At 42.5% G+C, this 14,938-nt stretch overlaps 1 protein-coding gene and 1 long non-coding RNA gene across 2 annotated transcripts in view; one reads left to right on the top strand and one right to left on the bottom strand.

Moving 5' to 3' along the window:
- The window catches only part of LOC135982193 (uncharacterized), a 62,042-nt gene extending 57,633 nt beyond the window's left edge, over positions 1–4,409 (bottom strand). The window contains exon 1 of the long non-coding RNA XR_010599433.1: positions 3,840–4,409. This is a non-coding gene — a long non-coding RNA (uncharacterized LOC135982193). The remainder of the gene's footprint in view (positions 1–3,839) is intronic.
- A 139-nt stretch (positions 4,410–4,548) lies between these two features.
- On the top strand, positions 4,549–14,167 carry C3H2orf50 (chromosome 3 C2orf50 homolog). Its single transcript, XM_065587706.1, has 3 exons — positions 4,549–5,531; positions 8,987–9,026; positions 10,754–14,167. The coding sequence occupies exons 1-3, from the start codon at positions 5,263–5,265 to the stop codon at positions 10,943–10,945; spliced, it is 501 nt and encodes a 166-aa protein (XP_065443778.1). The 5' UTR covers positions 4,549–5,262; the 3' UTR covers positions 10,946–14,167.
- Positions 14,168–14,938: the final 771 nt, after the last annotated feature.

Raw genomic sequence — 14,938 nt, 5'->3', positions numbered from 1 at the left:
GACCTTCCACTGCCTAGGGCGGCAGAAAAGCTGGTGGCGCTCCTGCTAGCATGAGTACGTTTCCTTGAGCCGGGAATCACACACCCAGCTCCAAGTGTAGATAGACTATTGCAGCTTACAGCCTCTCCCTTCTGACATATGGAGGCATAGGAACTGTCCTACCAGAAAAGGCTAGTGGTCCATCTAGTCTAGTACCTTGTATCTGACAGTGGCCAATGTCAGATATTCAGAAGAAGGTGTAAAATCCCTCTAATGCACCTACCTAATAGTGCAATATTGCCCCATCTAGCGATCAGTTGCTAGGAGCCTGTGTAATTTTATCTTAGTAATGCAACTCCGTTATTATTCCTATAACGACTGTCTACTGCTATTTTGGAAGCTTATTAAACTGGCCTCAGCATTCCGGAGAGTCCATTCCCATCTGACCTGAGCATTCTGAGACAGAGCCTCCTGAACCCAGAGCCCCCTTGCCTGGGAGCTGGAGTACTGCCCATCATTGCAGACAAGCTTTGAATCAGTGTCTTCAGTAAAACCATAAAAAGATATTTACAAAGATATTTACAAAGCCATCTGTCACAAGCAGAGTCCAGTCTGATAAATTTTAAATGCTAACAAATGCTGCTGATCCAATTTTGTTTGACTGCTGCTGCCACATGTCTTGGGATTCATGAGGGCCTCAGCTGTTTTTCTTTCATTTTTGTATTGCTACCTGAAGCATGGGGATTTAGTAATAGAGTTTCTATTTTTAAAAGGTAAATGATGTCTAAGCCACCTATCAGACAACTACAATTAAAGCATTAAAAATGTTTTGCTACAACAAGTAAAACTTGTGGTCAAAATTTTCAAACCTGGGTGCCTAATTTTAGGCTCTTAGATCCATATTTGGGGGCCTCAACAGAAGCAGTTTGAGTTTCAGTCAATGGAAGCTGCACATGCTGAGCACCTTTGAAAATCAGGCCACTTTTATTTAGGTGCCTAAATATGCACTTAGGTGATGAACTTTGGGCACTCAAGTTTGTAAACTCTGACCTTATTTTATTTAAGATGAGCTACAGTAGGGTGCCCAGATAGCAAGTATGAAAAATAGAGACAGAGTGTGGAGGGTAATAGGCACCTATATAAGAAAAAGCCCCAAATATTGGGACATCTGGTCACCCTAAGCTACAGTGACTCTATTAGGCAACCAAGCACTCAAACAGATGCAGAAAAGCAATTATGAGAAGAAAGCAAAGCTGCTATCCCTCTCTGAATATGGTGAGGAGATGGCAAATGGAAACCTTCTTAGATGCTGTTCAAGGAAAATGCTCTTGAATACTTTAGATTACAAATAACTAATGGATAACAGTTGGAAAGAGAGTGAAAAGGCATCTTGAAAATTAAAATAGGCTCTGAAAAATCATAATCCACAATGCAACATACTATCTAACATACTACTAACAAAGCTGCTATCCCTCTCTGAATATGGTGTAATTAAAAGACCTGCCTGCTAATAATGGCTCCTTGTGTTTGTGGGTATAGATGAGATTGCTGCCTTACTGTAGATTCCTATTACATTGATATCAAGCATAGTCCTTTCATAAATAATTGGTCATGTTATCCCAGTAACTAATGAAGTTCTCTTGGAATTATTTAGACCAATTGTGCAGGGGGAAATGGAAAGATAAAATAAGATAAAGCAATGTTGTACTCTCATCTAAGTGCTAAAGCTCCCTCTAGCGATGAGAATATTCCTTAAGCAATTATAAACATCAAATACAAAATAATAAAGGCCTAGTATGGCTGTCTATTCACACCCTATGCCTTCCTGGCTCTTGGCTGGATTATTGCAATGTGCTTTATCTGGGACTCCAACTGAAAACTACTCATAAATTTCAGCCACAGAAGAACACAGCAGCACAACTGCTCTAGGACCTTTGTCTACAAGAACAACAAGGAGTCCGGTAGCACTTTAAAGACTAACAGATTTATTTGGGCATAAGCTTTTGTGGGTAAAAAACCCACTTCTTCAGATGCTAAAGAAGTGAGGTATTTTACCCATGAAAGCTTATGCCCAAATAAATCTGTTAGTCTTTAATGTGCCACCGGACTCCTCATTGTTTTTGTGGATACAGACTAACACGGCTACCTCTCTGATACTTTGTCTACAAGAGTTTTTGAGGCCAGTATGTTGCAAACTGCACCTGCTGCCTGTTATCTCACAAGTATACTTCAAGATTTTATATATAATCTCTTTTAGTAACATGGGACCTAATAAACTGTATCTTAATTTATGCCCCACTATGGTAATTAAGAGCAGTGATGACCGAAGGCCTAGTCTCCCCAGATATAATCTCAAAATGGTGATAGGATGGATGGCTTTCTCCTTCAAGTGCCACAACTCTACTCGGTAATGCTCTCTCCTCAAACTCTCTGGCCTGTGTTATACAGGAGGCCAGAGGAGATGATCATAATGATCCCTTCAGGCCTTAAATTCTATGAATCTCAACCTAAACCATGGAATATCTATGGCAATCTTCCTAGCAAGTCGACAAACACTTTAAATGGCCTTTTTGTAGTTTTCTCACCTATAATTTTAATGACAGTTTGTGCACAGTGCTGTATACAATATAAAAGGCAAAGAAAGATTACATGACATGCCTGACCACGGCTACATTGCAATTCAGTGACAGGCCCAAGAATGGAAGAACACAGACTTCTTCCTATCCCCCACTCTAGGGTTGCCAACTCTGACTGATCCTATTAAAATCTCCCAGATTGCTTTCAATAGTCAGCAGGAGATAGATGCTGATTCCGGGAGACTCCCGGCCAATCCTGGAGGGTTGGCAACCCCACCCCACTCCTCTGCTCTCACCTTCACAAAACACCACAGCAAACATGTGACAATCCTGAGAGTTTAGAAGAATGCATATTTAATGCAATATAAAAAAAAAGTCTCTATTTATATAGGGAAAAAAATCCCAACACATTAGTGAGTTGGGGGAGAGGAAAATAACACTGCATGTTACTGTAACATTCTGCAATGTATGGAAACATAAATATAAAAGAGACTTCTGAAAACAAACACATTGGAAAGAATTCCAGACCCTTCATTCTGAAACCAAATCCCATGGGCAGAACCAGAGTGCCTTAGTCTTGAAGGAAACAGCGATATTTTCTGCCATGTACCAATACACACAGACTTTTCTACTATGTTGACTTCATCACAGTCTTCCCTCCCTCCCCAACTCCAAAGACAAAATTCTCTGCTGATAGTTGAAAATGCATTCTCTGAATTTTCCAAACCATTTCCATGAAACAATAAAACCACAATACAGTGTTTAAGGACAAGACTCGTAATCCTGATCCTTCAATGAGAGTAACACAGGCTTACCCCTGCACCTCATGGAGCTTATTATGGGATTGGGATGGGAGTTCTAGCAACAAATTTACCAACTAAAATAATTTCCACCAAAGGCAAAGCAGAAGTTGGTTCCAGATAAGAAAAAATACGGTTGATATTGACTTACACAGTCTGATTTTTCTAACTATTGTATAGTTTAAATAGTTTAGATTTTGGAGAAATTACATAGTTTAAAATAATGTTTTTTTAAAAAGCAATGCATGTTATCCTCAGCCATCCAGTCAAGTTTTGCATAGCTTAAACTACAACCTCCTCTTGTGGTCAAGTAAAATTAATATCTAAACATCTGAGATTTTTTCCCCACCGAAAAACATTATTTTCTTAGAGAAAAAAGCAAATTATACACATGCTTAGAAAGAATGAAATGATATGATTTTTTCAAATAAAAGTTTACAGTTTGTATCACCATTGTAAATCAAGAACATCATTAAAACTCTACCTGAGAGTTCTGGATGCTTCCATTACATAAACACAGGCCTGCGGAACAAACTACATACAGCAAACTCCTAACCAGAGTTTCTGCCACTTACAGTGTCCCTTTTTAAAAATGTCCCAGACACAGTTCCCCCCCACCCCAAAAAAAGGCCTATTGGTACATTAGACTCAAGTTTACATATAGATTCAGATCTAAATAGAGATATAGATCCCTCCCTTCCCTCAGAGACCCCACTGCTGATCTACCAGGAATTGAACTCTGGAGTGCACTGACTGATAAACACATTGGACCTTAGGCTCAAAGTTAAAAATAGCCTCCTGCTTCAGCTTGCTTGTAAATGCCACCACATGGCAATATCACCTCATATGGCTAATCAGCCACATGTACTGTACCCTGAAGAGCAATCTGGGATGCAAGTCACTGAGCAGACCCTGAGGAGGAATCCAGCAAAGTAGCAGGGTGGACTGGGAAATGGCTCTTTTTTCAGTTCAGTGGCACTTATAAGGAAGATGAGGCTGGAGGACAGTTTTACTGTTCAGCCCCCAGCTGGATGTATTAGTCTGTCACAGTGGACCCAGGGACTTTTAGCAGATGGTCAGCTCCTTGTCCAGAGAGCAGTATGCAATTAAAGGTCTCTCCTCTTGAACCAATTTTTGATTGTTCAGGCCTGCAGGAGTTTTCCATGGGAGTTTTCTTAGTCCGGACAGAAATTAAGAGGCTTTCAAAGTGTGAAACTAACATTGATCCCTGGAAAGACCTTATTCTAAACAAACAGAAATTCCCTCCTGATGAGAGTTCAAAGCCAAGTCCCCAGCAGCTGTCTGCATTGGTTTCCACTCCCTCTGGGATAAATATTCATGAGCCAGCCTGGTTTCCAATGGAGACAGTAAACACACTGGGGAAGCCAGCAACTATCAGGGGGTTCTGTTTCGGTTGTACACACAGAATAAAACTAACCCTGGCAAACTCGGCAGCACACTTTACACCAGGCTTTGCTACTAACACAGCCGCTGTTCTGGGGACTTTGAGATCAACGTCAAGTCGTCTCGCCTGCACACAGCAGTAGCTGGTGTCTCAGAAGCTGAGAATTAGGTCTTGCTGGCTACAGCCGGTATCTTTAGCCTTTGGTAAGGATTGTTCTTTTTAAGATTATTACAGTGAAGCTTCTCTTAGTAGTCACCCAATGGGGCAACACAAACCAGCTGCCTAGTATAAGTTGGTTTTAAGTAAAGGGGAAACAAAAGAGCACATAGGTCGCCTGTTGGAGGTTGGGTTCTTAGTGCAGATTCCTTGCCAAATCCTGAAAGAAAGTGCTAGGAGAGAAAGGGATGCAGGAGAGAGAGCTGTGGAATTGGAGGATCTTGGAGAGCATCTCTTCTTAGCCTTCCTAGTGGTGACAACATAACGCGTCACAGGGGAGACACAGATGGGAAGCAGATCAACTGGATTCAGGAGAACCACCTCCGCCGGGTACCGGTTACCAGCAGCCAGACCTTTGGTGAAACTCGCCTCATCCTCATCTCCTTCTCTCAGCACCACCCAGCATGGGAAAGCTCTGCCTGCCAGTCGGGTCTTAGCACAACAGGCAGCCCGGGCCCAGGAGGAGGAGCAGGCAGCACTGCAGAGGGACCCGGTTCGGCAGGACAAGATCTGGAGGGAGTTTATGGATGCTGAGTGGAGGGGAAGAAAATATTGGTAAGTACCTCAATTCCAATTTCACGTCCTCATCTTAACACTGCCACTGCTCAGAGACATAGGATATATCTACACTGTAGCTGGAAGGGGCAATTTCCAGCTCGAGTAGATATGCCTGCCCTAGCTCTGATCAAACTAGCATGATAAAGACAGAAGTCTAGCTGTGATGGTATGAGTGGCAGGAGGGGCCAGCCATGCGAGTATGTACCTAGGGTCTCAGATGGGATCACACTCAGGGTAGCTAGCCCAGCCTGACATTTGCACTGCTGTGGCTGAACTCTATATTTAGTGCACTTACTTGAGCTAGTGTGGGTATGTCGACTTGAGCTGGAAATCACACCTACACTCAGTGCGGACATACCCTGAGGGCCTGATCCAAAACCCATTAAGTCAATGGAAAGACTTCCACTAAATGGACTTTGGATCAGGCCCTAATCCTGCCACTGCTGAGAGTAAACACCATCTCTGTTCTCCTCTTTTTTGCAATACTTTATTGGAGCATATCTCCTGGCAAGTCATGCTTGAACGGAAACAGAGACACTAAAGAACCCCAGGCTTAATACTGCTCAGCTGTATATGGATGTCCACACTGTGAAGATACAAATGTGACAGCATCTGTAATTGATTGCACAGATGCTGATATTATTGCCTGTTCTCAAATTCTTGGAAGTGGCTGAAGTAGAGATTGGACAGAGTGTTCTGCCAAAAACTTATTTGTACTTCAACCCTGCAAATCTCTTGAGTGCCCCTAACCCTGCACATATAGACACACACACACACACACACACACACACACACACACACACACACACAGGGAAAATCCCATTGCTACTAATATATCAGCAGGGTGTACAGCATGCCCAGGGCATAAATTATGCTTTGACTGGATATATACACAGCTGAGCTGATGGAACCAGGCATTAAGATCTCTCTCTCTCTCTCTCACACACACACGCCCCCACCCACCCACACCCACCCATTTGTGGTCATTCTCCAATTTACAACATAAGCATGCCCGCTAGAAGAATATCTTTGGTAAAAGCAAGGTTAGCTTGAGTTCTGATTGTATGCCAGCCTCATCCAGCCAGACACTAGGGAAGCAAGGTAATAAGTAGGTGATCAGCTACCATGACCTTTCCTTGGATTCAGTGGGAAGAAGGGAAGAGAAGATCTTTTGGTAGCTCCTCTTCTCCCACCAGCAGATGGCACCAATCCTAGCTGTGATTGCTTCTTTACTCAGGGACATATTTTTAACTTCTGTCTTTGCCTCTTTAACTCAGCCTCCAGCTGACAGGAACAAAGCTCACCAGCAGCTCCACATCCCCACACAGAGTTTGGGATGGGAGACGTCCTCTCCATTCTGGTAGCCTAGGAATGAAAGTGGGTGTAAGGGAATGGGACCAATGGGCTGATTTTCATATGATGAAGCCCAGGCATTCCTTGATTACTAGTACTTCAGAATACAAATATAGTATTATCCAGATCTGATATGTTTGTACAATGCCTAGCACAATGGGACCCTGATCTTGGCTGGGGCCTCTAGACACTACTGAGATATGAAAATATATAATAATAAATACAATGCCAATTAATTATTATTCTATGCTAAGCTGCACTGCAGGACTTTCACACCACAGTAGCAGTGTCCACATGATGAGTTACTGCACAGCAAGCTAGTGAGCTGTAGATTTACACCGTGGTTTGCCGTGCAGTAACTCACCAGGAAGGCAAGCCCTTAGATAGCACCTTCTCTCCACAGATACCAAAGCACTTCACAAAGATGGCTATACTGTCATTAGCCCCATTTTACAGATGGGGAAAGTGAAGGGATTTGCCCAAACTCACAAAGCAAATTAGTGGCAGAGCCAGGAATAGGACTCAGGTTTCCTGACTCATAATCCTGCGATCATGCCACAGCTTCCAGTTTGTCCATTTGTACAAAACACTGTAGCGAATGGCAGCTCCCCTACCTGCAAATAAAGCTTAGCATGACAACAAAGAAAGCCATGTGGTCATTGTGGGAGGGAGGTGTTAAGCACAGAGAGCTTTATGACTGTAAGAAACTGTTGTCCTATTAAACTAGCCTGAGCAGCAGGAAATGGATGGATTGTAAACGTCGAATTTGAAACTTAAATAGACTCTCAAATGGCAGACACAACAGTGGCAGGTCAGCAAACAAACTTCTCTTTATTGAGTTACTTTTCTAAGGAGAGCACATACTTCAGGTGGTTCTGCCTCCCTATTATTTTTAAAGTAGACAGCCTGTAGCACTGTGAAAACCAAACAGAATATCACTATGTTTGTTCTTGTTAGGAGGAATTTCTTTCTATTAACATGGCTATTAACTAGAAAAATGAGGGTAGAATACCTAGAATTCTGGCTAAGCTTGGGGATTACTCTATGTCAAAGTTTGGGTATTGTTAGTAATAACTTTTAATCTACACTAGCTGATCTCTGGGTTGTGGGTTGCTGGAAATGGAATTTTCATTGTGAGAAAAAGTGTGAAGACAGACATCAGAGCAGCATCTATTATTGGCATGATAGGAAAGATTGCTGGCAAGGGATCCCTTGCCAGCAACCATAAGGCAGATGTCTTTGGAACACAAGAGCTCATCCACATGTTTTGGAGCTGACACTCTTGAACTTTTAGTCAATTCGGTAAATGAAGATGTTTGCAGCTCCTGCTAAGAGCAGATCAACATGTCTGCACCATGTGAAACCATTCTGTGTATCCACTGTGTGTGTGTGATTCTAATTGTTCAGATGCCACAGTGATGAGCATGATATAAGAACATGAATTAACAACTTGTGGCCCAGTTGTGTTCAAATTCAGAGCTGGATTCATTCTGAGAAGAATGTACAGCTTGGTTCTAAAATAAAGTCTGACTGTACCAAGATATTCTAGTCACAAAATTGAGGTAAAAATTATCTGGAGAGAGAAAGAGAGAGATCGGTACAGTAGCAACCCACAAAACCCTGGTCTATAGTAAAAGGCAAAATCACTATTGTAATTATCTGACTACTTCTTCTGAGAGGAAAGAGTTTGTCCTGAGAAAATGTGAGTGAAAACCTTTAATTTATTATTTGTTACAGGGACTGTGTCTTACTATGTGTTTGTATACTGCCTAGCACAGTGTGATCCCAGTTGTGATGGGGGTCTTCCATTAATACCCACCTCTGCTCAAAGGGACATCTATAGTCATTACAAATATTTATACATTTAAAATAGATCAAAATAATCTCTTAATCAGGGGCTGAGCCTGCTCATTTTCTCTTGTAAAAAGAAAAGAAACCTAAAATTAACGGATCATTTGGAATCACTATTCTTTGTCTTTTGCAGCTTTATTCTATGATACTGAATCAGGTTTATTTTAAATCATAGAAAACTTATGAAACTAAAGTACAGAACAGGAATGAGTCATTTAAATTAAAATCTTTTTTTTTTCTTTTCCAAGGTACCAGAATTGGGGTTTCATGAAGGACTATGATCCAATGGTAGGTTGCACATAAATTTACCAACTGTAATCCAGGCTCTTTTTGGTTTACAACAGGATTTCTAGTAGGCTAATATTCTAAATTGAGCCATCCTTGAAAGTAATTTGTCAAATTGTTTAAGATTAAAAACTGCAGGAAAATATGCCCAAGGAATCTGAAGTGCCACTCATCTGCTATTCTCGTTCTAAGCAGATGGAATGCACTGTGTGTGTATTTCACCTCAGTTTTGATTAAAGTACAAATGCCGTAAAAGGACTGACATTTTAAAAGAGTGCTTGAAGAATCAGCCTAGGAAGGAATTTAAGAAATATTGTCAGCACAATAGAATCTGAGTCATTTGTTTTTAAAAACCCATCATCATCTTGCTCGACAAGTTTATAAATGGGATTATATGATGTGGTTGCCTATAATAGCAGGATACTGGACTTGATGACTTGGGGAGCGGGGGGAGGATATCTTCCATTTTATGTTCTTGCCATCACTACCACCACAGTGGTCCTGACTGACAGTCCATAATGCTGTTGAAGTCAATGGGTTTGCATGGGAAGTCATGCTCCCAATGATAAAATTCACATTCACTGTGGAAAAATTGGAAAGAGTCCAGCGGAGGGCAACAAAAATGATTAGGGGTCTGGAGCACATGACTTCTGAGGAGAGGCTGAGGGAACTGGGATTGTTTAGTCTCCAGAAGAGAAGAATGAGGGGGGATTTGATAGCTGCTTTCAACTACCTGAGGGGGGGTTCCAAAGAGGATGGAGCTCGGCTGTTCTCAGTGGTGGCAGATGACAGAACAAGGAGCAATGGTCTCAAGTTGCAGTGGGGGAGGTCTAGGTTGGATATTAGGAAAAACTATTTCACTAGGAGGGTGGTGAAGCACTGGAATGCGTTACCTAGGGAGGTGGTGGAATCTCCTTCCTTGGAGGTTTTTAAGGCCTGGCTTGACAAAGCCCTGGCTGGGATAATTTAGTTGGGAATTGGTCCTGCTTTGAGCAGGGGGTTAGACTAGATGACCTCCTGAGGTCCCTTCGAACCCTGATATTCTATGATTCTATGAATGGGAGCAGTATCAGGTCCTTGCTTGAAGCAGAATTTCCCCTCCAGGTGCCTATATTCTAAGAGGGGGAGTGTTATCTTATCACAAGAATGTACACCAATGACTTTGAATCCAATCCTGCAGCTCTTACTCAGGCAAAACTCCTCCTTGGAGTAACTGAACATTTGCCTGTGTAAGGACACAGGACCAAACCATTTATATTTTAAAATACCAAATGACTGCAAAAAATTTTAAAAATGTATGATTCAACCAGCCAATCTGAAACTCTGCATCCTGATGAAAGTTGGTGCGTTAAATTACCATGTGCTCAGACTGTTCTTTGATTGGTTCAAAGGGATAACTTCTTGGATGCTGCTTCTTTAAAGACTGCTGACCCTTGGTGAATAAGATGGTATACCACTTTTCAACAGCAAATTAAGCGGTGTCTTCTTGGAAGCTGATGGGGTGTCACCAATTTCAGTTAGCTTGATAATGATTAAGTTTACTGTCTCTACAGAGCATTTTCACATAAATTCAGTATATAAAATGTCAGGTAAAATTTTTCAAAATATCTGAGTGACTTAGGATCTTAGGTCTCATTGACTTTCAATTTCATTTTTGAAAATGGGAATTAGAGGCTGTTGAAAATTTATCCATAATCTTAAGCAAGTGTCTTCCCATTTATTTTTTCCAGGGTAAGAAAAAGGAGCAGGAGCAACTGCCCGAGTATATGCCTGTGTTCTCAGACAAAATTCCCAACACCACCAACCAGACTATCGGCAGTAGAATGAACACTGAAATTGGCAAAACTCTAGTAAACATGGATTACTTCCTCAGCCGTGGAAGACAAAAGAAGAAACTTGAGCATGAGTTCCAGCCCTCCTAGTGTTAGAAAGAAAATATCCCTAACAAGATATGTGGCAGGATTCAAGCTAACAATCTTTTTAGAGTCTCACAGTAATGACGTTACAAAGCATCAAATCCTATCCTGATATCACCGTCTTGCATGGCATTTTTTCATGAGCAAAGGTGGACCTTGTGCTTAAAAAAAATCTTCTGGGGAAATCCTCTTAATATTTGGAGTGATCAGATTAGAGTGGATATAAACATGTGCTGTTTAGATCACAGGGTCCAATCATGCTCCCATCAAAGAAAATGGCATTAACTTCAGAGGGAACAGGGTCACTACCAGAAAAGAAACCCTAACTTATCTAAGATTGGTTACAAGATCTTGCCAGATGCAAGATAATATTATATTTTTAATTTCAAAGTAATCATTGCACTAGATGGCAGCAGTCCCTTGTGTTCCGTTTATCTAGCTAGGGTTTTTAATCACACTCCCCATCACCTCAATGTCTGACCTCATCACTGAAAGTAAAAACCAAGATGATGAAAACCTCTGTTCTAATTTTTCTCCATACTTCTGTGGAAATGGATGCAATTTTCCATTTTTTTAATTTGCTTTTTCCCTTTTCCTTCCTTTTACAACTACCACCTCCCTCCTCTTTCTCTTCTCCTCTCACTTTGTCTGATTTAGTTGTTTCTTGGGGAACACCAACACAAAGAAGAAGGTTTTACACTCTGCTCTGGAGGCACTGGTAGTCATTCTGATCTCCTTCAGTGATAAGTTCCAAGGTTCTGTTGCCCAGAAAACCTGGTCTCCCGTTCTTACAAGCTTCACCCTTGAGTTTAACAGATGCATAGTTCCTGAAGAATGTAGTTGCCCAGGAAGATCATCATCATCTTGAGAGAGGGAGCATTTGTTAAGGTATCTAGAATCAGTTCTATAGAGGGGCTTGAAGGCAAGGATGAAGACTTTGGTTTGACCAGGGAATGGGAGTACAATGCAGAGCACTGAGACGATGCGAAGAGGATGGCTGTTTTCTGAACTAATTTTAGCTGTTTAAGGTTGGAGTGCTCAGACCAAGGTGAAGAGGGCTTTAGCAATCCAGCTTGAAGATCCCGAAAGTATGGATCACTGTAGCAGAGTCACCACCCAAATACAACAGGGCACAATGCTCTAGCCAGACTTCAGTGGAAAGGCATTTTTCTGTAGTTGCAGCTATTTCAGACTCCAGCAGCAGGGGGCAGCCCAAACGCACTCAAAAGGTGGGGACCAATTTGGCAACTGCGAGCTAGCCACCCTCAATAGAAGGTGAGGTGATGGGATTTCAGCAAGGCAAAGGGACAATTTGGAGCTGGTGCTCTCTGTGTTGGGGAGTAAAGGAGATGTAGAGGTAGGTGCCACCTGCTGCCATTTAAGACCATGGCAACAGACAGTTCCCCTAATGGTTTCACCTATATTTTAAAGGCTGGGGAGAGAATTGATCCTTGTAGGATGCCACAGCTGAGCTCTCTGGAGATGGAGGAACACCACAATCTGCGAGCAGCCTGAAAGGAGGACTGGCTCCATTTCAGTGCTTTGCCATTGACCCTAGAGGAGATGCAGGAGTCTTCTATATTAAATGGTCTCAAAACAACTGTATAGAGTTGCACAAAGCAGGGGTGACATAACCATCATCCTGCCCCCTCACCCTGACAGTCCATGTTCTCTCCTGGGCCTGAGGACTGCTTCCCCTTCCTCCCCCACCACAGCATCTAAAAGAGGTAGAGAAGAGACCAGGTGCGCCCCCATCTCTACATTGACCAGCAAAGCTTGCTGGCTACAAAGGGGAATGAATGCTACCCCACCTAAGCACACAGAGATGTGCTCACTCTGTGTGCTAGAAAGTCCAGCACTGCATCCAAGACTAGCCTGTGCAGCTTGCAATTTACATTATCTCCTGGGAAATTAACATTCAGTTCTGGGCTGTAATTAGATTCCTGATCCTGAGAGATACTGCGCAGCCCCAACTCCCATTGAGGTGGGAGTTGCATGCTGAGTTGCAGGTGGTCAGTACATCTCAGGATCAAGCTCTTATCCAGCCTCATGTAAGAACAGCTCGTTCATAACTAGGGCCCTACCAAATTCACGGCCATGAAAAAGCATCACGGACCGTGAAATCTGGTCTCCCCCTGTGAAATCTGGTCTTTTGTGTGCTTTTACCCTATACCATACAGATTTCACAAAGACCAGCGTTTCTCCAATTGGGGGTCCTGACCCAAAAGGGAGTTGCAGGGGGGTCGCAAGGTTATTTTAGGGGTGTCGCAGTATTGCACTGCCTTCAGAGCTGGACGGCCGGAGAGTGGCTGCTGTTGGCCGGGCACCCAGCTCTGAAGGCAGCGCCCTGCCAGCAGCAGCACAGAAGTAAGGCTGGCAGTACCATACCATGCCATCCTTGCTTCTGCGCTGCTGCCTTCGGAGCTGGGAGGCCGGAGAGTGGCGGCTGCTGACTGAGGGCCCAGCTCAGCAGGCAGCAGTGCAGAAGTAAGGGCGGCAATACCATACCCCATGCCATCCTTACTTCTGCGCTGCTGCTGGCGACGGCTCTGCCTTCAGAGCTGGGCTCCCACCCAGCAGCCGCCACTCTCCAGCTGCCTAGTTCTGAAGGCAGTGACACTATCAGCAGCAGCACAGAAGTAAGAGTAGCAGTACTGCAACCGCCCCTCTACAATAACCTTGTGACCTCCCCCCCTCCACACACAACTCCTTTTCGGGGCAGGACCCCTACAATTACAACACCATGAAATTTCAGATTTAAATAGCTGAAATCATGAAATTTACTATTTTTAAAATCCTATGATCATGAAATTGACCAAAATGGACTGTGAAATTGGCCCTATTTATAACTCATTCAGTAAAGAACACTGAAAGCACATGAGGTTACATGCCTAGCAACCTGCAGGTGGCACTCCAGACCAAACAATCCCTTGGAAAGGAAACTAAGGGAAAGCAATGTTACGCAATGATTTTTAAAATTAACATTCCTATTGGCAGCATGCCAGATTCTCAGCGTGCTTACCCCGGTGTAAATCCAGAGTAACTCCACTGAAGAGTTACTCCAGATTTACACTGGGGTAGCTGAGTACATTCTCTCTCTTTTTTAAACTGGATTAAAAGCATCAAGAAAAATAATGCCACAGTAATTTCAGGGGGTGTGGGGTGTGAGGAGGTTGCAGTGAAATGTCATACTGGTTTGTCTTTTTAATTAAAGTGTCTTGGCTTTAACTGATGAAAAAATCATTTATTTTACGCAACTATTTTGATTTATTGCTGGAATGAGTTGCTGTGCGTCATCAGTGTTAAATCAGGCTGTTCTGTGCAGAGGTTTAGCCATGATGGAAATGAGAGAAGGGACATTTCACATCTTTGTTACTTGGCAATGGAAGTTTTTTGGGTCAAGTAAGGGAAATGGCTTCTTTTCAGAACTGTATAGTGTCAATGAGGATGTGGAATTTGGGTAGAAATTAGATTTTAACTCTAAGGGCCCGATTCTGCCTTAGGGTATATATCTACACTGCAGTTGGGGGTGTGATTGTAGCTCAGGTAGGCATACCTGCTCTAGCTTTAATCTAGCTAGCATGGCTAAAAAAAATATTCTGGCACAGGCTGTACAAACCCACCTGGAATCAGCCTGCTAAGCTAGCTAGTTTAAAGCTAGCAGGAATATACCTACCTGAGCACCAATATTGCCTCCGCTTGCAAAGTAAATGTCCCCTTAGATACACAGTTGCAACTCTCATTTAGAAATTCTGTGCACAAGCACACAGAAATTAGATCTATGTGTCTAAGGGAAGACTGGTGCATAGGAGATTTATACCTGAGGGAGTTGAAATTACAGCTGGTCAAAAAATTTCTGTAAACTAGTATTGCTGGGTTTTGACCAGCTCATAGATTAGTTGAAAGTTTTTGAATATTTGAAATGTTGATAATTTAAATTTAAATAAAATATCCACATTTTTTCTGCATGGATTTTATCCCTAAAATATCTTTTCTACA

This window comes from Chrysemys picta, chromosome 3 (assembly GCF_011386835.1).
Source record: "Chrysemys picta bellii isolate R12L10 chromosome 3, ASM1138683v2, whole genome shotgun sequence".
In the NCBI taxonomy this organism is placed as follows: Eukaryota; Metazoa; Chordata; order Testudines; family Emydidae; genus Chrysemys; species Chrysemys picta.
Note: the sequence above shows the minus strand (reverse complement) of the source record. Positions and strands in the feature narration are given on the sequence as shown.

What these genes read in the sequence shown, in the direction of transcription:
- C3H2orf50 (XM_065587706.1), top strand. Translation starts at nt 5,263, where the DNA reads ATGGGAAGCAGATCAACTGGATTCAGGAGAACCACCTCCGCCGGGTAC. An exon ending in TGGAGGGGAAGAAAATATTG is followed by an intron (nt 5,532 to 8,986) that starts GTAAGTACCTCA and finishes TTCTTTTCCAAG; the next exon opens with GTACCAGAATTGGGGTTTCA. An exon ending in TGAAGGACTATGATCCAATG is followed by an intron (nt 9,027 to 10,753) that starts GTAGGTTGCACA and finishes TATTTTTTCCAG; the next exon opens with GGTAAGAAAAAGGAGCAGGA.